This window comes from Podarcis bocagei (genome assembly GCF_964188305.1).
Source record: "Podarcis bocagei genome assembly, chromosome: 5".
NCBI lineage: Eukaryota > Metazoa > Chordata > Lepidosauria > Squamata > Lacertidae > Podarcis > Podarcis bocagei.
The window spans coordinates 58,785,234-58,811,978 of record NC_138129.1 but is presented as its reverse complement, the minus strand read 5'-3'; the positions used below and the strand labels follow the sequence as shown (position 1 = coordinate 58,811,978).

The following is a 26,745-nucleotide window of genomic DNA, read 5'->3' as shown; positions in this document are numbered from 1 at the left end:
GTCCTCAGGTACAGAATTTGTACATCTCTCAGGTGGGGGAAGTTTGAAAGTTCTGTTGTGGGCATAGTAGAGATGCCAGAAAACTGGAAGGACAAGTCCCTTGCGCTTTCTGCTCTCTCCAGATTTGTGTCACAGCCAAAGCCACTCTAAGGATTCCTAAACACACACATTCTTAGTGCCTGAGCATTCTGATTTCCTGTTCTGTACTATAGTGGTGACAACTCACCATCGCCACCAGCATTCCAAAGACTTCCCATTGGAAGAAATCAGGCATTCTAGAGCAACGGTGGGATAATTAGTGGATCTGAGAGAAGCTGTTTTTAAAAAGCCATATCATTCATGACATATTTTTCCTTTAAAAATGACAAATAAGGTTTTTAAGAGGTTGTTGGTCTTGTGACAAACAAAAGGCTGAGTTTCTTAACATGTGGTACTTGTGTATTTAATGTAGTACTTCTAGAAAAATGGCAGCTGAGACCATAGCTAGATTTATTAATATCCATTTACCATTAGATCCTTAAGCTTGAGAAAGTACATATTGTTCCTGAAAAACTGTTTTGCTATTCTAGCATATCTTCTGGCTCTGTGAAGGATTCAGGAGAGATCCTCTCTATGCTGTGAAAGCATCACTCAAAGATAAGATCATGCTATGAGTTGCTGCAGCCACCACCCACTAATCCTGTAGTCCTCTTGCTGACTATGCTCTTTAATCCTATTTTCCTCATTCACCTCAATTTCTCACTTCCTCCCATCATTTTCAATGCTAATACCTGACCTGGGTCAAAACACAGTGTGCTATTTACCATCCTAGTCTCTTCCTTGTGGTGGCTTCTCTTCCCTCCCCTCCTCTAAATGCCAGTTACCAAGTGAGTGTGTACATCAATAATATAACATGTAGCTTGGTCCTTGCTCCCATGTGCTGCCACAATCTACCTTACTATGTTCCCAAATTCATTGCTGGACTTCCATTAGTTTAACCTCTTCTCTCCCTATTCTCCTTGGTTCAAATGGTAATTTCTTGCCCTCATCACTTTGCTGGAACCACAGAATTAGGGCAAAACTAGATATAATGGCAAGGGATGCAGGTGGTGCTGTGGGTTAAACCACAGAGCCTAGGACTTGCTGATCAGAAGGTCGGCGGTTCAAATCCCCATGACAGGATGAGCTCCCGTTGCTCGGTCCCTGCTCCTGCCAACCTAGCAGTTTGAAAGCACGTCAAAGTGCAAGTAGATAAATAGGTACCGCTCCGGCGGGAAGGTAAACAGCATTTCCGTGCGATGCTCTGATACGCCAGAAGCGGCTTAGTCATGCTAGCCACATGACCCGGAAGCTGTACGCCAGCTTCCTCAGCCAATAAAGCAGGATGAGCGCCACAACCCCAGAGTCGGTCACGACTGGACCAAATGGTCCCTTTACCTTTACCTAGATATAATGGCAGCAGATCTACAGGTTTGAAGAACTTTCTGGAACTTTGTGGAAGAATTTTCTGACATTAAGATCTGTTTGACCTGACAGTCGAACGGACTCCATTGGGAGGCTGTGGACTCTCCTTCCCTGGAGATTTTTAAGCAGAGGTTGGATGGCCATCGGCCATGGATGCTTTAGTTGAGATTCCTTCCTTTGCAGGGGGTTGGACTAGATGGCCCTAGGGGCCCTGCCACTTCTATAATTCTATGATTCTTTGAGCCTGCGCCTGCCCTAATGGTGTAGACCAAGGATAGCAAAAGTGGTGCCATCTAGATGCTGTTGGACTCCAGCTCCCATAATCCCTGGGTACTGGTCATGCTGGTTGAGGCTAATTGGAACTGTACTCAAACAACATCTGGAGGGCATCACGTTGTCTACCCCTGGTGTCGGCAATGAGAAGGGGAGAGTGCAATTTTAGCAGAAAAAGGGATAAGTTGGTAAGGGGATCCAGGCTCTTGCCATGTTTTCTTTTCTTCCATTCAGTATATCCTCATTGTTGTCTTCCCAATTTGCCCCAACTTGAAATTGCCCTGCTGTTTCAAAATTCAGCTTTATATTACCAGTTGGGGAAGAGGTTCCATCCAAGGTTTTAGAGGACCTTCAGTCCCTAGGGCACAAAACCGCTACTTTCAATATGGGGCGACTGAAGCTGCAAGTAAGCAACTTGCTGAAGGTCACCCAAACTCAATCACAATCAAGTGGAAATTCGACCTCACATTTCCAATATTCACTGCGTCGTATTATGCTGCCTTGCACTTTAGCCTCTTAATGGCTCTGTGAGTGGAGGAAAAGCACCACTAGACAATTGCTTCTAATGGCAGACAAGAGCCACTGAAATGAAATAACTTCAGCAGTATTGAACAGGCATTCGCATAACTCCTTTGAACAGCACTGAACATGATACCTCAGAACACAAGAGCCCTGCTAGAGCACCTGACTTCCAGCAGCAGCAAGATACACAGAGCAACAAATCTACCCAGCCCCGGTTAAGGTGTACTGATCCCTATGCAGGTCAAGTTACTTCAGCACTGACCCCACAGGTGCTTCTCCGCCTCTCTGGTAGTGTGAATGCAATAATAAATTGACTATCTAACAATTTTGCTATCCTTTCATGACATCCAAAACCTGAGGGCACCACTTCACTCTGCCTTAATGGTAGGGCTGCCATTTTTAATGTAGCATTCATACCCTGGTGGCTTCAGGTGCAAAGAGCTCACTGCAGCATTGATAGTTCATCAAAACAATCACATTGATTCAGTATGAGTTCGATGAACTAATATGGAAAAGCTGTTTAAATCCAAAACCAAAAAAACCCCAGCCTGCATGAAAGCATAGCTGTGAGCTCTACAACCAAAAGAAATTGCCCTTAGTGGGTTGCAGGCACTGGTATTGATCAAAGCAAATGTATTCTCTCCAAGGCAATGCCCTTGTACAACATTTATGATGGTTCAATAAGGGAGGTGGACACACAGAGTATCGACTGTTGGTTTCCCAGCTGGCTCCCCTTCTCAAATATCTTACTGTTGCCGTTATTTCAGCATCCTTAAGTTGAAATGCTTTCACAAATAGAAATAAGAAACTTTGAGCTTGTGACAAGTTGTGTTTGGGGTAAAAGGACACAACTTTGTTAAAATGAAAGAGCTTCAGAGGAAAGAGCTAGGAAGATACTGCAGCCAACACTATTGGTGAAGTGTGCCAAGAAAGCACTCACCTGGGTGATGCTACCTGGTCACATTCACACTGTACATTTAAAGCGTGTGGCTGCCCTCAAAGAATCCTGAGAACTACAGGTTGTTGATTTTTTAAAATGGTGCTGGGAATTGTTGCTGTGTGGTGGGTAAAGTATAGTTCCCCAGATTTTTTGAGGGATGGGGCATGGTAGAGGAACAACCACACACGCATACCCTGCTGTCCAGTACTGAGAGGGTTGGTCCCATCAGGGCCTGAAGTATACCCATTTCCACTTCTGTACTTTTTTGGAGCCAGAAACTATCATAGAATTCAGAGAAGTGCAAAATCTGAAGGACAACAATGTTTCAATTTTCACGTTGGTCTGGGAGGTGAGGATCAGGCCAATTCACGGAAACCCTCAAGCACCTCAGCCACCACTTGATGCCAACTGAATATTGTTTTCACCTATATTGTACTCAGCTATGTGATCACACCCTAAACTACTGTTCCCCTTCAGCAGAGTGGCCTGCCCAGTGTTGGTTGTTGTTGGCATCCATCTTATCTCGAGAGACAATGGAATGCCCATGGTCACACAACAGATAATTGTGTTGCAAAACTTGTCAGAACTTGATTACCATCCAGCATCCAATATGAGAAGTATATGTGTGTTTCTCTCTCCCTTATGCTTGCTTTGTATTAGTGCTGTTTTCATTTTGTTCATTTTGGTGTGCACTGAGATGTACAAAAGCAGTCTAAAAATCCTGACAAACCATCCATCCATGCACTACAGTACATGATGGGCTGAAGGGATCGGACACAAACAGTGAGGATTGGGACTGTTACATCTACCTCCCTGACCTTTAGCACTGGCACCTGACAGGGATGTGTGCTAAGTCCCTACCTGTACTCATTATACACTTAAGACTGCATATCATCTGATCCATCCACAGTAATTATTAAGTTTCCAGATGATACTACCATAATGGGCCTAATTTCAGGCGGAGATGAAACAGCGTACGGGGGGAGGTTCAAAAAGTATCTACATGGTGCTTAGAGAATAACTTGCACCTAAATATTAGTAAGACAAAGGAGATGGTGTTGGACTTCCAGAGGAAGAGAGGGGAACCTGCCCCATTGTATATCGGGGGGGGGGGCTGTGTGGAGAGAGTCTCCTCCTTTAAATTCCTGGGAGTTTACCTTAGTGAGGACCTCACTTGGAAAATCGACATAACTCAGGTGGTCAGAAAGGCCCAACAGAGACTCCATTTCCTCAGGGTCTTGCGAAAGAATAATGTTAAACAACAACTGATGAACTCCTTTAACCGGTCCACAATAGAAAGTGTCCTTTCATATTGTATCGCAGTGTGGTATGCTGGCCTGACAGCCACAGACAGAAAGTCTCTACAGAGGGTAGTGACTACAGAACATGATATCATGGGCTGTCCCTGGAGTCCGCTAGATGACATCGCAAGGGATAGTTGCCTTAGGAGAGCGAGAAAAATTCTCAGAGATGACTCACGCCCTGGCCATCACCTCTTTAATCTTCTACCCTTGGGCAGGAGATATAGAAGTATAATCAGCCGTACAAACAGGCTAAAAAATAGCTTCTATCCATGGGCTGTTAGGCTGTTGAACGGAAAATAACACAGCGAAATTGACTTGCAAGGTGGTGTATTGTTCGATAAGAGATTGAGTGTTTGGGAGGGGAGGCTCACTTAATTTCATTGTACACAGGTTGTACAATGACAATAAAGGTATTATTATTATTATTATTATTATTATTATTATTATTATTATTATTACATCCTACATTTGTTGACCTGGGACCTGCTTTTTCACTACCTGAAGTGAAAAGAAATAAAGCAGGGAAATGATGCATGTGCCCCAAGAATCACCCTGCCAACAGGTAACCCTGCATTTTCCTCCTTGTGATACTCTTTTCAAACCTCCTTTGTTACTTCCAATTTAATGACATTTGAGATGTTGAAACCATGCAACTTTCTGGAAGCAAACCAAAAGCATTGGGGCGGGTGGGGTGTGTGCAGGAGAAAGAAAGCAGCCACTTAATCTTAGCTGGAGATTCAGACTACAATGTGTCACTGATTAAATGACAGTTAAGAGCTTGAGCATACAAACAGAGGCATAAACAGTCTGTATGCGAAGCTGGTACCTTTCTCATGGGGGAAAATCATGCCTATTGTGCACATAGCCCTGATAACCCATTAGGCAGACAGGATTTCCTGGGACCTTTTGTTGGCATCTGTCTATCTCAAGAGACAATGGAGTGCACCTCTTGGGGTGAAGTCAAACTGCTGCGTTAGCAGTACCAAAGTGACCTCCCCAGAGTACAAACCTGGGCAGTGTGTATGGAGGTCTTGAGCTGCCCAGACAACAAGGCTCCCCTTTCAGCCTTGCTGATGTGGTCCAAAGGAAAGCAATATGCTTGGCACCAGCTTGGCTGCAGGAGGTGCCAGAATGAGGCATACAAGGTGCTATGCAACCATCTTAGATTAAAGAAAGATGACTAAGGAAGCTGATGGGGTAACCAATAATTTCCACATTTTAATTTCCATACAATCACCAATTTAAATCATTTGCATACAATTCACATAAGCATGGCAGAGTACCAACAATAGCTTTTGAAGTTGTCCCTTTTCTGTGATGCCAAATGCACATTTTCCGGAGGTAAGAGCAGCGGGTCCTTAGGGATTTTGATGAAAACAATTGGTTGAGATCTCATTCTACATTTTTAAAAAAACCTTTGGCAATAATGGAGTGGACAGATGGAGCAATTAGTGTTGGAGTACTGGCATGATGCATGGAGCATGCAGAATAAGATGCTAGACCATTTCTCATGCCAAAAATCAATTTAATATGACACTTTTTTAAAAAAAAACCTATCACAAAAGCACCTGTGATGGTGGGGCTTGTTGTCTCTGACTATTCATATCAGCTTCAGCCCCTAAACTATGGAATAGAAAGGAAAAGTGCAGAGAGAGGAAAACAAAGTGATGTGTGGTTGCAGACAAACTTGTGAATAAGAAAAGAGAGGATTGGTAGACTAAAGTACAGAGGGGGAGGAGAGAGATAATGGAATTCAGAAATGGAATTCAGTGGAGGAGAATGTGGGCAAAAACAGATGAGGCAGTTGAGAAACTGAGTGTACAGTATCTGGGGAAAGCAAACAAAATGCAGACCTGTGATTGTGCAGAGAAAGAAATAGTTCGTGGAGAAGGGCTATAGTTTAGGGACAAAACATCTGCTTTGCATGCAGAAAGGTCTCAGGTTCAATCCCCAGCATCTCCAGATAGGGCTTTAAATGTCTCCCTGCCTGAAACCCTGGACTACAACTCCCATCAGCCCCAACCAACATGACCAATGATGAGGTATGATGGCACTTGGAGCCCAGCAACACGTGGAAGGCATAGCCTCCCCACTTCTGGGATACAGAAAGAAATGACAGTGTACTATGGAGCAGAGAGAAAGAAAGAAAAGGAGGAAAAATGATCAGAAAGTGGAGTTCGGTATTAGTGAAAAGTGAGAAAGCACTGCGTAGCACAGAAATGAAATAGAAATTGAAAAGATGACAATGAGTTAACACTGTAATCAAAATACTTTTCTATGGTTCACATAACAATGTAGCTCACTTGAGTTAGCAGAATTACAGAAGTGGCCCTCAAAGTGATGTGCAGCCGTGATCTAAACAATATGCCTTTCCTGCTATGAATGAAATATTTATTTATATAGCCATGGGTTTTCCACCCCATGCAAGTTTATGTCTATAATTAATATAGGAGAGTTGATCACTGTAAGCCTTCAAAAATAATAGTGTAAGCTAAACAGACTTGCTTATCGTTAACATGATGCATAGAAGACTGTCAGCCAATGGTTTAATGAGAAACAGCTGCTCTGATGAACAAAGGTGTCACTAACAGATGTCTTTATAAACCGTAAGCCACTGAAGCAGATCCTGTGGGCCTCAAATGCTCCTGGCAAATTAGTAAACTGTTTACTTACCTGCTTTTTAATTTTATCAAGCCAATTTCATGGAACTGGTTTTAATTGCTAATTGCATCTTTCTATTTAGGATTATGTAATACATTGAGGAGTCTCTTCAATTTGGCTTTGAGCATGCACTTTTAACTCTTGCTCATGTTGATGCCTTGAGTGAAGCACTGTTGGTTTTTGCTGCAATTTGAATTGCCACAACTAACTTTAATAGTATATACAGTGGTGCCTCGCAAGACGAAATTAATTAGTTCCGCAAGTCTCTTCGTCTTGCGGTTTTTTGTCTTGCGATGCACGGTTTCCCATAGGAATGCATTGAAAATCAATTAATGCGTTCCTAGGGAAACCGCCTTCAGACCAGGTCCGGGGACAGTCTGTCCCCGGACCTCTTCTGAAGGCTGGGGGGGGGGGACAAGGGCTTTTCTTCTCACCCCCAGCATTTTAAAAAACCCTGGGACAGCGGAGGACTTCTCCGCTGTCCGGGCGATCTTAAAATGCTGGCGGGCGGCATTTTAAAATCGCCCCGGACAGCGGAGGACTTCTCCGCTGTCCGGGGCGATTTAAAAGCCCCTGGGAAGGCAGGCAGGGGGGGACAAAGACTTTCGCCCCCCGCCCGCCTTCAGAAGGCGTTCCCCCCCCCCGCCCAGCTTCGCAGCAGCGCTACGAAGCCCGGCGGCTGGGGCAGGTGCTCCCGCCCCCCCACCCCGCTTCGGAGCAGCGTTCCGAAGCGGGGTGGCTGGGGCAGGTGTTCCCACCCCCCCGCCCGGCTTCGGAGCACGGGGAGATCGCTTCTCCCCACCGCCCCTTGCTTCAAAAGAGGTCCGGGGGCAGCGGGAAGCGCTCCCGCTGCCCCCGGACCTCTTTTGAAGCAAGCGGCTGCAGAGAGAAGCGATCTCCCCGCAGCCGCTTGCTTCAAAAGAGGTCCGGGACCTCTTTTGAAGCAAGCGGCTGCGGGGAGAAGCACAGCCGCTTGCTTCAAAAGAGGTCCGGGGGCAGCGGGAGCGCTTCCCGCTGCTCCCGGACCTCTTTTGAAGCAAGGGGCGGTGGGGAGAAGCGATCTCCCAGCCGCCCCTTGCTTCAAAAGAGAAGACCCGCTGTCCCCGGGGCAAGCTTCGTTTTGCGAAGCAAGCCCATAGGGAAATTCGTCTTGCGAGGCAACTCGAAAACGAAAAAACCTTTCGTTTTGCGAGTTTTTCGTCTCGCGAGGCGTTCGTCTTGAGGGGTACCACTGTATAGTGAAGTTATTGTGCCTTCTCAACATCTGCCTATTTTCACCCTAAGAGCTGCAGGGGAGGCCCTGCTCAGGGTCAGTGAGCATGGCCCATTTGGCAGTGACATTGAACAAGACCTTCTCTGTGGTGGCACCCCAACTGTGGAACTCTCTCCTGCTAGAGTTGCATTTGTGCCCCCCTCCCTGATTCTGCCAACAGCTAATCCAGGCCTTTGGAGTAGAGTGAATGCAACTGATCATTTGTAATCCCTTGTCTCATGTACTGTGAATTCTGTCTTTTAAATCATTTTACTGATATTACTTTGTATAATGTACTTAAGGTTTTGATTTGGTTTATATTCTTTTCCATCTTAGACCCCTGGGAAGGAAGAGTGGGGCAGAAATAAATAAATAATATGTATGAGCAGATATCATCAAAATGTGTTTCCGCAGTACACAATGAAGACACAAATGAAATCTTAGGAAGCAGGGTATTGTCTGTTCAGAAAGAACCACGTGTTTAACGCAAATGTTTGCATTATGCATAATTCAAAACAAATATTGGGGCACAAAAAAATCACTTTCTTAACAGAAGTTATGCAGATCAAAATATACTGTTGCATTTGCATTTGGGGCATGTAAGATGGTCTGTATGAACAACAGGTTACTTTTTTTAAAAAAAAAAGCAATAGTAGCTCATTTAATTAAAAGTTAACATTCCTGCAAATATAAGACAATACATACTTGTAAAACAGAGGGGGAAGGTTGTCACTGGATCAGGGCCTGCAATGTACATGAATGGTGACAATCATGATTTCATTTTCCAGGATACTTGTCCAGGTTGGCCCCTGAGCATCAATAGCTTTCACAGCAGCAATAGAACAACTTTCAAAGTGCTCCTTGGCTTCTTGAATTGGATTCTTCCAGTCCAGCTTAAAGACAAGAGACTCCTTTTGTTTCTGTGGGGCTGTGTAGACAGTTTTGCTGGTGTGTTCTGAAAGATGCAGTTTTCTGCTATGGAAACAAAACAGAAACCACTATTAAAAACTCTCTCTCTCTCTCTCTCTCTCTCTCTCTCTCTCTCTCTCTCTCTCTCCTGAATAGATTTGTCTTTGTCATACTTGAATCTCACTCTTCCTCCATGGAGCTCAGGATTGCATACATGGGGCAATCATATTTTATTTGCACAATAACTCTGTGACTAATAACCTTAGAAGCAAGAAATAATGTTACCCCAGCCAAGATCAAGGGCTAAGCAGGAATGTGAACCCCAGGCTAGAATCCTAGATCTGGGAATGCCCCATTAAAGTCAACTGGACTTGCTTCCAGAGAATTGCACTATCCATTTCCTACCCAGGAACACGTTAACTACTACAGCTGTAGCTCTACACATGCTTCATAAGTATAAGCTTTAAAAAAAGAAAAGACAAGAACACTGAGTTAACAATCCAGTTTTGTGATGAAGCACAGAAAGTTATTAATACTAGCCTAAAAGAATGCATGAAGAAGATGACAAAGATATCTTGGCATGGGGCCAAATCAAGTGTGATGTGGGACATCCACAATTAGGATCTTTCAGCTCCTGTTTTGCTTACAGTGACTTTGAAGATCAGCTCTGGGAAAGTTTCACCCTTTCTTCCTATGTGTTTTCTCTAGCGCAAATTGCTTTCCCCTCCCAAGCTATTATTAGCTCCAAAAGGAGGCAAAAGACAGGAAACTATTAGCAGCTCCATCAGAAAAGGGGCATGGGAAGAAAGGGTTAAACAACATTCCTCAGAGCACTACTCTGCCAACCTCCAAAACAGCACAATAACAAAAACGCGGGAGAGTCTGTTAGTGGACTTCCGACCTCACATCTAACTTGTCACTAATTTAGCCAAATCAACAGCTGTCTGTCATAAGCACAAACAGATTCATCAACAGATAGTAGCTGAAGTAGGAAAATGCCCTCTTGCATTCTGCTGGGGACAATGGATCAATAATGCCCAAGGTCAGAGTGCTAGGAAGGCTTGCACTTCAACAGCTAAAACAACCATGAAGCTTTACTCCATTTGCCTGTATAAAATCCCCACTCATTTGTCAGAGCAATGCTGATACAAATGCCATGCACAGCATTGCCTCTTTCTCCATCGTTTTTGCCCCAAGTCAGTCTCTTGGATGCCAAAGCTGCTCCATGAAAGGGGCTTGCAGGTTTTCTTTTTGGTGTAGCTGAGTAAGATTGCCTTCCATGAACACAGTCTTAACAGTGAATCTGTAAGTGACTGTGGAGGCCAGTTCTAGATCCACATGTCCTTCCACATTGGGGACATAGGTTTCCGGGCAGAAGTTAATCATGGTGAGGTTTTGCCAAACGTGCCTTTCTCTTAGCACATTTCTCCCTTTTGTCCTGAGTTCGAGCGTCTTTAAAGTCCATGACATCTTTGGTAAAGGCTGTTCTCCAACTGGAGCGCTCACAGGCCAGTGTTTCCCAATTGTCGGTGTTTATATTTTTTAAGATTTGCCTTCAGAGAGCCTTTAAACCTCTTTTGTTGACCACCAGCATTTCCATTTATAAGTTCAGAATAGAGTAGTTGCTTTGGAAGACGATAATCAGACATCCAAACAACATGCCCAGTCCAACGAAGTTGATGTTGAAGAATCATTGCTTTAACAATGATCCTTGCAGGTACTGCTGCTACAGTGTCATGGCTTCAGCTCCTCCCCCAGCAGATGGAGTAGGGCAGCCTTGCAGTGGTGGAACAAAGATTTCATTTGCACAGGGACTAGTCAGTGCGAGAACAAGGCTTCCTGTTACACCAGCTTAGTGCTTGATGTAGTGCTATGTAACTACGGTATAACTACATCGAATCAGGTTTCAGTCCCATTGTTGAATCAGTGCTAGCTCTCACACAGTTGGCTACATTACATTCTGTCATGCTGTGCATCAAAGGACGTAGCAATACAGGTGTGCATCAGAGATGTGCATCAAAGGCACAGCAGAAAGATCTGATCAAGCCACATTTCAAATATGTACTAATAAAACATATCAACAGGCACAAAGTGCAAACAGAAGGAAACAGCCAGCTTCTTCATGAGCAGCAGAAGACTGTAAAGTGGCATCCGGGGGGGGGGGAGGAGGACAGTTACACTTCTATAATATATGCTTGAGAAGACTTGCTTTTGAAACTCCAAGGGCTCTGATTTCAAAAACAATATTAAACTGCATGGTTTTTCTTTCTTTCTTTCTTTCTAGGCTATCAAGCTAAGTACCATAGAAAGCATATGTTATATATGCATTCCTCTTTGGCCATGGATTGATCTGTTCCCATTCACAATTCTGCATTAAGCAAAAACCATAGAAATTTATGGTAGCTGCTTTCCAGCCCTCTTTTTTATCTGCACTGAATTAGCCATCAGATCGTTTTCCTCATCTTAAATACACACTTGGACATGGAAGAAAGAAGTATATCTACATAAACTCTAAGCTCTGCTTCAAGACCCAGAAAAACAGCTTGGAGAAAAAGCCCCTGCTATTAATAATTTTGTTATCTTCACTTTGACCCTGCCTCCCATGTTCATCAATATACTAAGGCTTAATCACTGGTAACATAAGAGGGAAATGACTGTTATTCATATTTAATCTAAGCACACACACAAGGGCTTCTGATCACAAGGTGTTTAGCGCTGCAATGTTGAACGTTATCTGTTAACTCTGTTCTACCCTGTTTCCCCATTGTTTAAACCAATTCACAAACCAAGAACTTACACACCTAACGCTAATAATGAACCATATGTTGCAGATATTACACATGACAAGAAGACTTGGTCTATTTATTTGTATCATTTATTATGATCCTTGTTTATAAAACCCAATAAAAAGTTATTTTTAAAAATGCACCCTGAAACTCATAAACAAGATTGTAAAGCCAACCAAAGGAATGCAGTATATTTCATTTGTTGACTAAAGCATGTTTCTTTTATCAGCATTTTTAGTTCAAATCCTCATTGATCAGTCAGCAACACTGTGCTGCCTCCCTTTCAATAATCCACAGACAAGTGCACTACAAAAATAATTTTCTTCTGTCCAGATGAATCAGTGTTTATTCTCAATGGCTAAATCCTTCTGTCTCAGCTGAATTATGTGCTCTATGACGCAGACAGCTTGGCCTTTCACCTGAAATGTTACTACTGCAATACAACATACTATCTCCCCATCTCTCTGAGGAAGAAACAATCCACACTCATTATTCAGGAAGTAGAACAATGCTAAGCTACTTAGCCCAAACTTAATTTCCTGTCTTACCCAGGGGTCTATGTCCCAGAATATTTGCTTTCATGAAAATGTTTCATTGACTGTTTCCACAATGAGTTCTAACGCTTCCAATTGTCAGTTGTGAAATTCATTAGCATTGCATAAGGGTGGGGAGGGCAACTGGTGGCTTTCAGCCTAATTTCATGGGGTAAGGGGCAGGGCCGGCCCACCCATGAGGCAAGTTGAGGCGATTGCCTCAGGTGACAGGATCCAGAGGCAGAAGATCCTAAAAGGGATCTTAATTCCCCCTTTGTTCCTGATGTAGATCTTCCCTCACCCCTTCTTCCCTGGCAGGGAGCAGAGTACCATTTTGTGGTTTGCCTCAACATCAAAATGTCTTGGACTAGCCACAGGTAGCTCAGAATAAGAAAATGAGGATTTGGGGAGAACCTCTGCCAAGTGATCGGTTCAGACCTCTAAGAAGAGTGATTTGTTCTACCCCCAGCAATCTGCTAAAGAGAGAAGGGGGTGACAGAAAGAGACGACTTCTCTCCTCTGTGCACCTTTAAAAGATGCTGGGGGGAGGCGTGTCTGGAGGGTGCACAGGGGTCTGGAGAGGAGGAATGGGGAAAGTTCCCTTTTGCAAATGGAAGTCTACTGCACTAGTGGAACATCAGTACTGGGTATAACCCAATGTTACCTAATCCCTGCATTTCACAAAAGCTAATATTTGACCTGAATGGGCCTGCTCAATGAAAGTCACAAAGATGGCAAGGACTCTTATGGACTAAATAATACAGCAACAAAGTAGGCATACAAATGAACAATCTTGCAAGTTCCATGACTGCATGAGAGGGTAGTGGGAACACACCCTCTGCCATTGTACAGGTGAAGGGGTTTGTTTGAACACACCTATACTGTCTTGCAAATAGCAAACAATTCTCATCAATCCTGAATTCAAAAGCAAACGTTCCCTCATGTACAAAGAAGAGACTGCGGGCTGTAACGGGAAGAACAGTGTACCTGTTTGCTTGCAGAACTGGTCCGTACATGTCCTGTTCCACACACCTTTCTTTAACATAAAGAACTTCCTCTAGTTTCTCGACCTGAAAAACAAAAAGGACATCTTTCTCAGTCAACCTGAAATGAAGGAGGCATCTTTCAGTTACAGGATCTAATGAGGATGCTCTGCTGGTATGGTCTGAAGGTACATGAAGCCATCACCTTGCTGAAGTTAAGTTGAGTCTGATCAATATCTGGATAGGTGACTGCCTTGGGTCCAATGACAGGGGGAAAAGGGGCTCTAACTCTAAGAAAATAAATAAAGGATGCTCCAGCCACATAGTTAGCAAGAGCAGGCAGTGCAGTGGGGAGGTGTCTTACCAGGGCAAGGCAGCAGCTAGAACAAGGCTGTGTGTGCACACTGGTGGGAGCATCCATTGGTGTGCTTGCACAGCCCCAACCTTGCACACTGCCCTGCTCTGCATCATCCCAGTAAGTGACGGTGATTACTGTGTTAGGTGGGTAGCTCTGCAGCGCTGCCCCAACTACTCCTGGTAGTTATTCTTGATGGGATGAATTAGCATAATTTCTTTCCAGATCTGATCTCTGAGCTTCTGACAAAGCATGGTTTAGGAAGGCAATGGCTGCATAAGCTGAAATTGAGTTTGCCGCTTAGTTCTGAACTTGCTCTATTGTCACAATTAAAATGCATCTTGTACTATTCTAGTAAGTTGGCAACCCTAATAAGCAGAGGCACCAAAGTCAACTTGTGTAGTTGGCCTTTTAACACTTACTGCACAGAGTGTCAGCTGTTCCTCAAAGCCTCAGATTTATCACTTAAAAAGGCCAAGTAGAAAGTTTCAACAGCTTTACTGTTTCTAATTAAGCAGATTAGGGACATTCAAAGCATGACTGACTAGTTCCAAAGGAAATGAACAGATATCCAGTTATGATAAAGCAACTTGATCATCAGCTAACCTTATAATTAAGAGAGATAAGAACAGGTATCAACAAATTTAAGTTAACGCACTCAAGAGTATAATAATCGTTTTTAACAAGCTGGAAAACTTCAAATTCACATATATATATTTCCAATCAACCTAATTAAGGTTGTCATAGTTACCAAATGTGCCACTTAGTGATCTTTCCCCAGGTCATTCTTTTAAGGGGAAAAACAGGAAATAAATGAGTTTATCTGATTCTGAAGTTCCTTTAATAATTAGACCAATATGTCTGCTGCTGTATCTGTACCCACAAGCAATTGTTGCTCAAAGATGGACATTAAAGCTTATTCCTTTTCTAGTCCATTGACAGCTAAGTCATATTTTCTACTGTGACCTGGTGTTTTCTGATGGTAGATAAAGTTCCACAAAATCAACTGTTTTACCATAGTTATGACGACATATGAGGCAGAAAGGGGGTGCTTCCAGATGGGAGGTTTTGTCATGACCCCACTGAAGGAAACCTCTTTGGAGGATCTGGAGAAGCAGCCTACATCACAGGGTCATGAAGCAGAGGAGAGGAAGGGACCCTGGGGGTCAACTAGTCCAACTCACTGCATTGCAGGAATCTCAACACATGCCCCCCTCCCATACAATTTGAAACCATCCCGGACCATGCTTAGCTTTGCAAATGTGCTAGCAGTCTTATTGCTGCACCACTAGTTGACAGTATATATGCTGCTAGAGCTTTAGTGAAACACCACAACTGCCCCCCCCCAATTTCAAAAGATTGAAATAATAACTAGAAAAGTAGCTGGAGACTGATGATGGGTTTAATTCCAATTTCAGAGGATAATCAGTACAGTTCCCTTGAATTCACAGAATAAAAAGTTTTCATCTGGAATTGAAATAAAATGAGTAGGTCTGTTGCCTAAGGATGAGACAACTAGGACTAAGAATCTCTTAATTAGCAGGCCGATATGCTTGCCATCTCTAGAGAATGTCCCATTAGGAACCCTTTAACAAAAAAAGGGAGCAAAGAAGGCAGCTTGCTGTTTCTGTCAGGCTCAACTTTGCCTTTCAAAAAAAAAAAAGTATTAGGTGTTTTTGCTAATTAAAATAAAATAAGAGAGCTGACAGAATTCTCTATAATATGATTGCACCTCAAAGATCTTTCCACACCTCTCTGTTGGAATCAGGAAATCTTTCGTATTAGAAAAAATTTCTCTGCTGCTCCTGCAGCATGGCTTATAATATTCAGCAAGAAGGTGAACAGGAGGTCTCTCTTTAAAGAAATGTTGGCTCCTGTCATTTATGAACATTTTCAATATGACCTAGTTTGTTTGGTCTTATTTTCTGTATATCAGCAGTAATGAAGGAATAGAAATTGGTGATGATTAGCCCGAACCAGAACTTGCTAACATCAATGGGAGCCTTTAGTCTGCAGCTGAAGCCAGACCAGGCAGTTGTGGTTATGGGCAAGGGAGCTGCATGCTTTGTATAGTGTAGGGATGCCCATGATTAAGGTGGCTACCATGTATGTGGTAATCAGATTCAGCATCTGAATGTAGTCCTGGACCCAGCACCAGTTTTGGAGTTGCAGGGCACTAACAGTGTGGCATTATGACCATACTTTGAAATCAAGGATCTGTCAACTATCATCCATGTTCCCCTAACTGCCAGGATGAACGCATCAGATAAGTCTTCTGATATTGTATTTAAAGACAAGAAGACACTGTGGCGATCAGTTTATAGGTCAGGCCATAGCTCTCACTCAAATGGTGATAAGGTCTTCCCCAACATGATAGTGGCAAGATCTAAGAGAACCGCTAAGTCCTCCCAGTCCAGGTGTGCATCTTTTCCAACAAGCTATGCAACAGCCCATTTCCTTCCTTTCCTAATGAGCACAAAATGAAGCCCTGTGATTGGCTTGCTCCTTTTCACTGTTGTGCTGAGTGACTGTTCTATTGCACAATGGGCTACTTGTTCTCCTGCTACATCCTGTCTGAATATTTTTTTGCCTCTAGAACTTCAAGAAGGAATAAATGTTGCCTGAGCCATCTGAATTTGGAAGACTCGGAGAGCTTAGTGTTGATTTAGAGAGAGGCTAAAATTTGAGACTGCTTGATATCAGAACAATTTAAAACCCCCGGTGGTGAGGAAACCTGGAACTACTAAGGAAACATCTGAATGTTCTCTGCTGAATGAAGAGCTCTTACCTGCTGATTGTAAGCTTAAACTGAGGCCTCTATCCAGTTTGCTTTGTGGCTTCGTGCTGATAAACAAGTAACAAAGAACACACACAGTGATGATAAAAGCCAGCAGGACCACTGCTGCAATTGACAAGCCAATAAGTGCTCCAACACTGAGAAAAGAAAGCAACAGAATTTAATGTGCTGGACATTCTAGGAGCATTGTCAAGCACACCACAACAAGAAATCATCAGCATCACATGTACTTAAAGAAGGAAGACAGATGTTTTGACAGAGTAGAGATAAACTGATTTGTCTTTAATATTCTCATGGGAACTGAATTTGTCATGAAATTCTACTCTTATTGATCCAGAGCAGAACTCCAACGTATAGTTAGCAGAGTAAAAACTTAAACACATTGCAGGATTCCCAAAAAATAGATCAGAGGCAATTGTATTTCATCCAGCAGAGCTTTACTGCTACCGAAGGCAAATGAGCATAATGGTCACAAATCCAATACAATCAGGATTGGCACTGTCCATAAGAAATCCAGTTGCAGCGGACTTAACTTAAACTTACAATAACTTATAATAAGACTAAAACTTAACACTATATACAGAAGGAAAAGAGAAAGAAAGAGAAACTGAAACCCAGGCTCCTTCTGGCCTTACTTTTATAGTCAGCATGATCTTGACAGAAGTTTAAACCAGCTGTACTCAGCTTCTCTGAAGGAATAACCCAAACATCATGAACCTTCTGCTTGTTTCTTTCACACAGAGAAGCTTCCAGAACCCTCTTGAATTAAGTAGAATAGGAAAGATTTTTACACATCAGAACAATACTTTCTGTACTGAGAAAATGCAAACTGATACTCCCCCCTTTTATTAGGTACAGGAAGTATTGATATGCAAAACGCCTATAGAAAAACATTGCATGTACACCTTCCTTCTACAAGAATAAATCCTAGCCTTTTGTTGCTAGACCTGCAATTTACAGCAAACACATTCCTTCACTATTCCCGGGGAGATAAACAGACTCAGAGAGAGAAGGGGACTGAAGCTATCTAGTCCAGTGTTTCCCAACCTTTTTTGGGCAAAGGCACACTTGTTTCATGAAAAAAATCTCGAGGCACACCACCATTACAGCCCCGTGACGTCAGCGCGCAGCGTCACGCCGGGAGGGACGCACGAAAGTGTAAGTTTCAATTTTTTTCCCTCCCCCTTGCCTTCCTTCTGTGCCAACCGCCAAAAAGCCAAGAATCGCGGGACCGCCGGCGGAGGGGGGGAGGGCGAGCGGAGGCAGCGGCGAGCCCCGTTCCTCCCCATCCGCCCCATTCCGTGCAAGGAGCGCGAACAGGTGTGAGAAGGGGGTCAAACCTGCGGGTCGGCGGCCGGGGAACCTCCAAGCTTTGGGGGTGGGGGGGGTAGGAGGCAGCAAAGCGAGGCAGGAAGGAGAGCGCGGCTTGGCTGGGTGAGCTTTGGCAGGGGCAGGGAATGAGAGCCGCGAGGCGGGCGCTGCGGACGGAGGCGCTGCCCGCCGAGCTCGCAGGCAGCCAGGCAGGCAGACGGCGAGAGCCCCGCGCTGGGCAGCCTCTCCTCGCCGCCGCCGCCCCGCCTCTCGCCGCCCGACTCGCCCGCCTCCCTCCAGGCAACATCTCGTGGCACACCAGGCAACATCTCGCGGCACACTAGTGTGCCGCGGAACAGTGGTTGAAAAACACTGATCTAGTCCAACTTTCTGCTGCAGGAAGGACAATATGCCTGTCAGCCACACACACCCATTGTGATATTCAGTTCTAAATGGACTAAAACAGAAGTGGTGTGCTGAAGCAAATGTTTTGCCACAGGCCCCCATTGTAGATTCCATGTTGCTGGTCTGGTCTTCACATGCATGCAACAGAAACAGGTGTAGAGTCCCAAGGTATGGACTGTACCACTTCAGACCACATGTGGAGGATCATTATTTTGAATGATCCTTTGTATAAAATTATTACTTTTTAATATGAAAAAAGTGAAATTCCGCAGGTTTCTTTTTAACTCCTACACAGGAATTTAATTCCTACACTGCCTTTGCTGTAGAAATTTTGTATTCTGTGAGGTGGACTTCTCTCACATGAAATGTAGTAGCACCATCTGCCTGCATAGCTTAGTACCTAAATTCAGTCACTGATGATTGATATTCTTGTTTTGAGATGGCATCTGTTACTTCTGAGGAAGAAACTGGCAGACGAGAGAGTGTAATGAGGAATGTTAAGTGTTATGTTGCTATTCCAACCATAGTTGACACCCCATCCCTAATGACGCCGTCAGCATTGAAAGTGCTGCTGTTTTTGACTAGTCATGACAATATAATAGCTGTTCTTGTCGGTAGCTATTTGGTCTGCCTACTTTTCTGAAATAACTCAACATGGTGTCAGAAGTCTAAGCCTTAAAACTCACAATTGCTTACTATGACAGTTTTAAGCTCCAGAAAGCTTCAACTTTGATGATACATGCGCAAGGCTATGCCTCCTGTGAGCCACTTATTTGGCCACAGTGCTTAGTGATGTATGCATGTACGGTAGGTGTCACTGAACACATGGGGGAGGCAGGATCCCACCCACAATATGTCATTTGCAAATACTCTTTTACTCAATATCCAGGTGATCACAGTTGATACACCTTAAAAATATAAACTTATTCAATAGTTTGGTTTCTCTTCAGATTGGAGAAATCTTTTTATCTTCAACCCATACAAACTTAGCAGTAACATAGAACTTTTTAAAAAGTGTTCAAAGTGTTTTCTGTGTATTAGTACAGGCTTGTTGTAAACCACTCACGGGGTTGGTTGCCTGTGACAATTATTAATCACCTCCAGGTAACCAGGCAGGGAAACCTCTACAATAGTTTGTTCCTCTTTTGAGCACAAGTAAATACAATAATATATTGGAGGACTAGACAAGGGATTCTGCCTCCCCCTGCCCCCTCAGCTTGTTAACTCAGGTGGACTTTTCCAAGGCTGCACAAAGCCTTGCTACAGCTACACTATCCATACTGCAAATGCGACATGGAGGCTACAAGCTTATACTGTACCCACTTATCTGGGAGTAAGCCTCACTGAATTCAACAGGATTTACTTCGAAGAGGAAATGCATAGGATTGCACTGTGAATATAACATGACTTGCCTAAAACCACCTGGATTAAGTTTGAACCAAATCAGATTCTTGTTAAGAAAACTCTTTCGCCAATTATTAATGATGAGTTATTTCTACAAAGAGACAAATCTTTCATTTGGATTAGACTAGGCTAGTAGCTACCATTCTCCTGTTCTGTACCACTAATATTAATTAGAGTTAATGAAAAGGCATGCATTGGAGTCTCAGAGAACCCATCCTTTTGTCACTCTGGTTGTTGCCAGTAATAGATATACAATGATTCAAAGGACAAGAGGGGAAATTACGGTATTATATGTTAAGTCGTCTCTTGAGCATACCTCTTTGTCTCGCTGCAAAGTGACGATCCTCTCACACTGCTGCTGCTACAAGGTTGCTAAAACAGGGGTAAAAAAATCCCCTCCTAAAATAATACAAGCTCTAAGCAATCGGTTTAGATTGCAGAAAGTTCCCATATTTGGTTACATTACCAGTTTGCACATTCACACCCCTGCCACACACATTCCCTCTCTGCTAGTGGCTCAACTTAACTTAGTGCCAAAGCTTAGCCTGGTGCTAACGCTACACTGAAACGGGCACAGAATCATTATACAACCTCTGAGCGTGTGCAGAGCGCATTCCACACACACACACACACACACACACACACACACACATACACACACACCAAAGGGTCTTGGCACTGTGGTGGACTGGGCGGGCAGCACCCCAGCCCGCCTCCTGGCCTCACCTGAGCCACCACATGTAGTTGTGCTCGTAGGGGAAGAAGCTGTTCGGGTCATCGCAACAATACTTGAGGTCCTGGAAGCCGCAACAGTAGATGGAGCCGGGCTCGCCGTCCTCCCCCGGGCAGCTGAAGGCGCTGACCAGCACCTTGTCGGCGTTCATGTAACTCGTGCAGTCGGCGCTCATGGTGCAGCCGAGCGAGCGGAGTCTGCGGCGAGGCAGCTCGGCTTCTTCTTTCAGAAGCGGCGGGGAATTGGAATCGAAGGCGCCGCAGAGCAAGGAACCGCGCGCCGGAGGCAGAGCGGGTAAAAGACGCCCGCGCTAAGGGAGGAAGAAAGCCGCAACCCGAGGGCGCAGGAGGAGCCGGCTCGCCTTTCCTGCCACTTCTGAGGCGCCACAGGCGCGCCCCCTTCCACCTCCGCCGACGGACTGTCTGCTGTCGCCAAGGCGGAGGGTTTCTTTCTCCCTCTCCCGCGCTCGCCCTGTGCGACGCCCCGCCTCCCTCGCCCTGCTGAGCCTTCTGGCCATTGCTAACGCAGCAGCGATCCTGTGAAGGGAAGCGAAAGGGATGGATCACGCAGCCTCGGCGCAGCGTCGAGGGGATTTCAAGAGAAACCATTTCAGGCCTTATTCCAGACCCTTTTTCTTGTCCGGAGGGTCCCATTCATGGGTACGAATAAATCCACATCAGCGCCCAACTGTGTTTGAGGAGCCAGGTCTGGCAGGCTGCAGCAGCCTGGAAGATTGCCGTCGTCTGAAAAACTGGTCCAACCAACGCAGTTAAAACGGTGAGGTGACAGACCACGATCTTTGGACACCTGGTTTCCAGTTTTGACATTTGATCAGCAAAAGACGCCCTGGAATCAACCACCCTGGGATCACGCGGATAGTTTGGGATTGATCCAAGAATGGAAGAGGCAGGGTAAGAAGGAGATCAGGGTAGCTAAGAACCAGCTCTGAACTGTGGAGGTGGCACCTGGTGCTAGGTGACAAAAGTGCACACACTTCAGTCTACACTCAGGATAAGTTATGGGTTGGCCCTACCATTAGGCAAAGTGAGGCAACCGCCTCTGGTGGCAGATTCGGAGTCACAGATTCCCCTCTACCAGAGGAGAGAGCTAGGTATGCACCCCCTAACCTAGCCTCCTTCTCTTGGGTGCCATGGAGGGTGCCATCCTAGTGCCAGTACTGCAAGTCACATTTCACTGCTGATTTTGTTGACTTCCATATATGGAGCATCAGGCACCACCTTGCCTCTCTTTCAAAGCGGCTGAAGTCGGGGGGGGGGGGACCAGAGAGAGCCCCACCCCACCTCCAACCCCAGTTCCCACCCGTCAGCCCTCCCTTCCCGGTTTCTACATTCACCTGCCAACCCAAGTCTGATCCCAACAGTGCTGCAGGCCTTGTGACAAACAGCATAAATAAAGAAGTGAGGGTGGCACTGTGCTCTAAACCACTGAGCCTAGGGCTTGCCGGAAGGTTGGCGGTTCGAATCCCCGTGACGGGGTGAGCTCCCATTGTTCAGTCCCAGCTCCTGCCCACCTAGCAGTTTGAAAACACGTCAAAGTGCAAGTAGATAAATAGGTACCGCTCCGGCGGGAAGGTAAATGGCGTTTCCGTGCGCTGCTCTGGTTTCACTGGAAGTGGCTTAGTCATTCTGGCCACATGACCCGGAAAAACTGTCTGTGGACAAACGTTGGCTCCCTCGGCCAGTAAAGTGAGATGAGTGTTGCAACCCCAGAATCATTCACGACTGGACTTAACTGTCAGTGGTCCTTTACCTATGCCCTGCCCTTAAAACAAACATTGGCTCGTTCTAAAATCTTGCACCCCATAACCAGGATGAACTTCAGCCTTGTAATTACAAAATGCACTTTAAGTAACCTTAGTGTTACAAAATGCACACTGTAAGTCTAAATAGTGTTCTAGGACATTGTCACATTGGGGCTTTAGTTCTTGGTATAAGGGCTAAGACAGCGGTTAACCAAACGGTGAAGTACAATGGTACCTCAGTTTACGAACTTAATCTGTTCCGGAAGTCCGTTCTTAAACAGAAACCATTCTTAAACTGAGGCGCGCTTTCCCTAATGAGGCCTCCCGCCGCCGGTGCCCTTCCACTGTTCAGATTCCGTTCTTAGACCAAGGTAAAGTTCTCAAACCGGGACACTACTTCCGGTTTTGTGGAGTTCGTAAACCAAATAGTTTGTAAACAGGGCTGTTCTTAAACCGAGGTACCACTGTAAAAGTCAGGTGGGCCAAAAATACTGAGGGTAAGGAAGGAATTTGCCCTAAATCATACACCCACACCCATTTATCCAGGGGACTGTTTGTTTACTCAGCTAAATCTCAAAGTCATATTATCTCAGTTTTACTTTAGGGCAATAGCAGTGAACTTTGGTGCTACACAGGCTGCAAGTCACCCTACAACTAGAGCACAGAGCCTTAGCACTATCAGGAAATTGCTATGCAGTAAGGCCACAACTTTTGCAAAGGTTATGTTCAGGGCATTGTGCCTAAAGTCAAAACCCAAAAAGTAAAAACAACAACAAGCAAAGTCAAAATTGTGTGTATAGTCAAAATCCATTGGCTTCTATAAAGCACATAAGTTAAATGTGTACAAGTTGCAGGCTTACTATATTGCTCTGAGGTTGTACCTAATTAAGCAGTATGTTCCCAGTTCACTTCTATAATGCTCAACATCAGGGTGACATTAAGAATAAAAAGGAAAAAAACAAAGAACACATCCATGCCATCACACACACGGATGCAAAATTGTAGGATATAATCTTCAAACAGAAATGCTAAACTAATGCAGAAAATTAGGCATTACTAACAACTGTTAGCACCATCAAGTGGAAGGAAGCCTGGGAAATGTTTACATCATGCAACAGAACGCTCAGTCCCAGTGCCAGACTGCCACTGGTGCTATTTAAAAGAACACAGAGGTTCTAAACTGTTCTAACTGTTAGAGACAAACGAGTAGAGTAACGTAGCTACAAAAAGGAAAGTAGCAGATCAAGGAGCTGAATCATCCAGAATAGTAAGTGAACAACAAGAGGAAGTAGGATATTAAACTGGGCTAATGTTGTAACCGTTAAAAATTTAAAAAAATAAGTCAGTCGCTAGTAACAAAAAGTGTGGGGGGGGGGCAATTTCTTGTTGCAACACAACATAGGACCCCAACCCCTTTTTCTCTTTCACATTAAAGGGCAGGTATTCACCTGCCTCGGGGATGGCAAAAACCTTTTCTGCCTGCAATTCATTTTGGAAATAGGACATGAACACATACCTTTAACTAGGCAGCAGTGTTGGGGCTAACCAGTAGGGCCACAAAACAGGACCCCTCACGGATAGGGTAGCAGTTTCTGTATATTGGAGGTGGGGGCATCTGATATAAGCAAATACTACTTTGTTACAAAAAAAGGAGATAATCATATTCCCCTGCCAATCCACTACTGATATAAATCTGGTTTATTACTCTTAAAAAAACTTTAAAAAAACTTCTCTGCTATGTCTTGCTGTTAAAGCTTAGATTTTAATTTGGCAAGCCACTTTGAGTTTATAATTATTAAAGAGAAAGGCTGACGAGAGTGGTGATGGCGGTGCTACAATTTTTAAGTTCTAATTGTTTCCACACACAAAGCAAACTTTTCTTATCAGTCCTTTAAGAACATGTTCTCTCATGTTCTTGTTCAACTTACTTCTTTGTTATTTAGAGCATTTGTACCCCACTCTTCAGCCAAGAAGGCTCCCAGAGGGGCCTTTACGCAGTCATTTAAAACAAGAGAGTCCCTACCCACCAGCTTGCCTGGAAGACACAGCACAAAAGGAAAGAGGAAGGGGAGGCAAGAAAAGCAATTTCAGGTGCCAATTCTTAAAGTTCAGTTGTAGTTCTTATAACTACCAGATAGAATATAAATACAATTATTTTTATCCTTTTACTTATCCTCTATCCTCTTTCAGTGTTTCTCATATAACCAGCCCATAGGTGCTGTTGCACTAATATGAAAAAACTATCTAGAATTTGTGGGAAATTATTAGTTATTCTTCATGTTGTGATGGCAGATTATCCAGAAGCTTTTTGATTTTCCAAAAGGAGTGAATCAAACCCCCCCAATGGCACCTTCCATGCTATTGCTGATCAAAAATAACAATAATTAAAATCTGTGTTAGTGGATAAAAAAGGATAATGAAATGCCTAATGATCCTTCTATTCTATTTCTTTCTTGGCTGATTCATGAATGTAATTCTCTCAATTACGCTGAAAGGACTGCCACAAAGAACAGCACTTCTGTTTTCTGTCACTGGGTGGAAGTACTGAATAGTTCTTAGAAGCCAGCCAATCCATCTTCCAGGAACAAATATCACTAAGTATTAAGGCTTGACATTTTCATTATTTGTGTAACTGGTTCTTTTTAAAGGATATTCGCCACAAATGACATTTTTTAACAAAATAGATCAATAGATCTCAAATAACATCTGCCTATCAACCTCCAAGGTCATCTTAAAATCATTAACAAGACCATGTAAAAATGTTTCCATCTCTTTCTGCCTCATTGATTCTCCGTTCTTTTAACTATTTCATACAAAAGTATAATTTGCCTGGTTTCATGTGAGCCCCCAATATAATTTCTTCCTCTCTTGTTCTTAACTCAGTTCTGAAAAAGAAAAAGAAACCCTTTGCAGGCACAAGTTGTAAGATGAATTCTATAGAAATAATATATTGGGTTAAGTTAGGTTTAATGCATTTGCCGTGGGGAACTTCAGGAAAAGCCACCCTGATGATAATAATAATAATAATAATAATAATAATAATAATAATAATAATAATAATAATAATGGGACAATACATTGTTTTATAAGGCATATTAGGAAAACTAATTTTTCTCTTCATCAAATTCTGTATTTTTAAATTTTAATCATTATTTTATATACAATCAAGGTGACCAGAGAGCTGCTAGTACAGATAAACCTCTCCCCCCAAAAAATGTTTATTGGCATGTAAATAAAAATCAGGCCTTCTCTTTACCAGGCTATCATATTTCATATCTGAGACTTCTTGAACTATGTTTCCACCACTATGTGGTGGATACACTGATCAGCAGTTGGACTGGTTAGCTTTGTGGACTGAGAACTTCAGTCTCCGGGATCAGGCTTGCCCCTGCTATAACTATAACTTTCTGATTTCAAAAGCCTTACGAAGTGGCAGGGGATTAACTCTCCTGATCTCATTGGTTTTTTGTGTTAATATGTTAGAACCACTGTGACTAAATGGACTCAAATGAGAATATTGTGCATGAGAGACAGCCACTGAGGGTGACATACCACATCAGCCGAAAAGTGTACAATGAAGAAGAATTCCAACAAGATCATGACCAAAAGATTTATGCCACATCCACCAGGGAACTTGATACCCCTCCAACAAGGCGGAAAATCCAGTGCAGGTATTGTAAACTGGGACTCCTATCCCTTTGAAGATTACCATTGACACTTTATATTATAAGTGAGCAGCAAAAGCACTGAACCCAAATAGATCCCCGTTTCCTGTATATATTAGAAATGTTAGCACTATTTATAAGCTGTGCCTGCAGAGCTTACACCATGAATAAAACACATACATAGTTAGACTGAAATTTCAGGCAACTACCAATCCCTGAGCTATGTGGAGAAGAGCCCTTTTATTGGAATGGATAAACATAAGGATACATATAAGGATCCCAGAACTCCTCTTGAAGTAAGGCATTCAGAGGAGAAATTAAATAAGTGCTGGGAGAGAAAAACTTTGCAATGGAATGCAGAAAGCACCCTGGTGGTTGAATCCATTGCATCTGATATCCATTCCTCTTCCTGCCTGCAGAGCTAAACTTGCCCAAGGAGTGGCCCAAGGAGAGGAAAGCAATGAAATGGCATGGATAAGGACTAGATCGGGGTCAGCAACCTAAGGCCCATGGGCCACAAGCAGCCCACTGGGGTCGTTTAACCAGCCCACGAGCCGCCCCCAAACCGAGCCACTCACTTGGCGAGTCCCCGTGCGCTGCGCTAAACCAGGGTGGCGCGAGGACTCGCTTCTGCAGCGCTGGAAATCGCGCATGCGCAGACACCGAGAATTGTGGCTGCACAGATGCAGATGCCCGAAATTGTGTCT

The 26,745-nt window shown here is 43.9% G+C and overlaps 3 protein-coding genes across 6 annotated transcripts in view; 1 reads left to right on the top strand and 2 right to left on the bottom strand.

Moving 5' to 3' along the window:
* PRPF38A (pre-mRNA processing factor 38A) overlaps positions 1–26,745 on the bottom strand; it is a 178,898-nt gene that overhangs the window by 67,600 nt on the left and 84,553 nt on the right. The gene's annotated exons all lie outside the window — the stretch shown is intronic.
* Positions 8,851–21,689, bottom strand: SHISAL2A (shisa like 2A). 2 transcript variants are annotated; one of them, XM_081195380.1, is made up of 4 exons: positions 20,605–21,689; positions 16,750–16,895; positions 13,611–13,693; positions 8,851–9,367 (listed from the first exon to the last, which is right to left on the bottom strand). In XM_081195380.1, exons 1-3 carry the CDS (start codon positions 20,784–20,786, stop codon positions 13,662–13,664), a joined length of 360 nt encoding a protein of 119 aa, XP_081051506.1. In that variant the 5' UTR covers positions 20,787–21,689; the 3' UTR covers positions 8,851–9,367; positions 13,611–13,661. The 2 variants fall into 2 exon arrangements, with proteins under 2 accessions (XP_081051506.1, XP_081051505.1); XM_081195379.1 differs by having other exon boundaries at positions 8,851–9,370; positions 20,605–21,684.
* Positions 23,495–26,745, top strand: part of SLC26A8 (solute carrier family 26 member 8) — a 30,278-nt gene continuing 27,027 nt past the window's right edge. The window contains exons 1-3 of one of the 3 annotated variants that reach the window (XM_081195364.1): positions 23,502–23,640; positions 24,869–24,971; positions 25,857–26,044. In XM_081195364.1, coding sequence (XP_081051490.1) covers positions 25,872–26,044 — 173 coding nt within the window. In that variant the 5' untranslated portion in view covers positions 23,502–23,640; positions 24,869–24,971; positions 25,857–25,871. Of the gene's footprint in view, positions 23,641–24,316; positions 24,465–24,868; positions 24,972–25,856; positions 26,045–26,745 lie in introns of all 3 variants that reach the window. The other 2 variants (XM_081195366.1, XM_081195365.1) reach the window with 2 other exon arrangements.

What these genes read in the sequence shown, in the direction of transcription:
- SHISAL2A (XM_081195380.1), bottom strand. Translation starts at nt 20,786, where the DNA reads ATGAGCGCCGACTGCACGAGTTACATGAACGCCGACAAGGTGCTGGTC. An exon ending in AACTACATGTGGTGGCTCAG is followed by an intron (nt 16,896 to 20,604) that starts GTGAGGCCAGGA and finishes TTCTTTTCTCAG; the next exon opens with TGTTGGAGCACTTATTGGCT. An exon ending in TTTAAGCTTACAATCAGCAG is followed by an intron (nt 13,694 to 16,749) that starts GTAAGAGCTCTT and finishes TTTGTTTTTCAG; the next exon opens with GTCGAGAAACTAGAGGAAGT.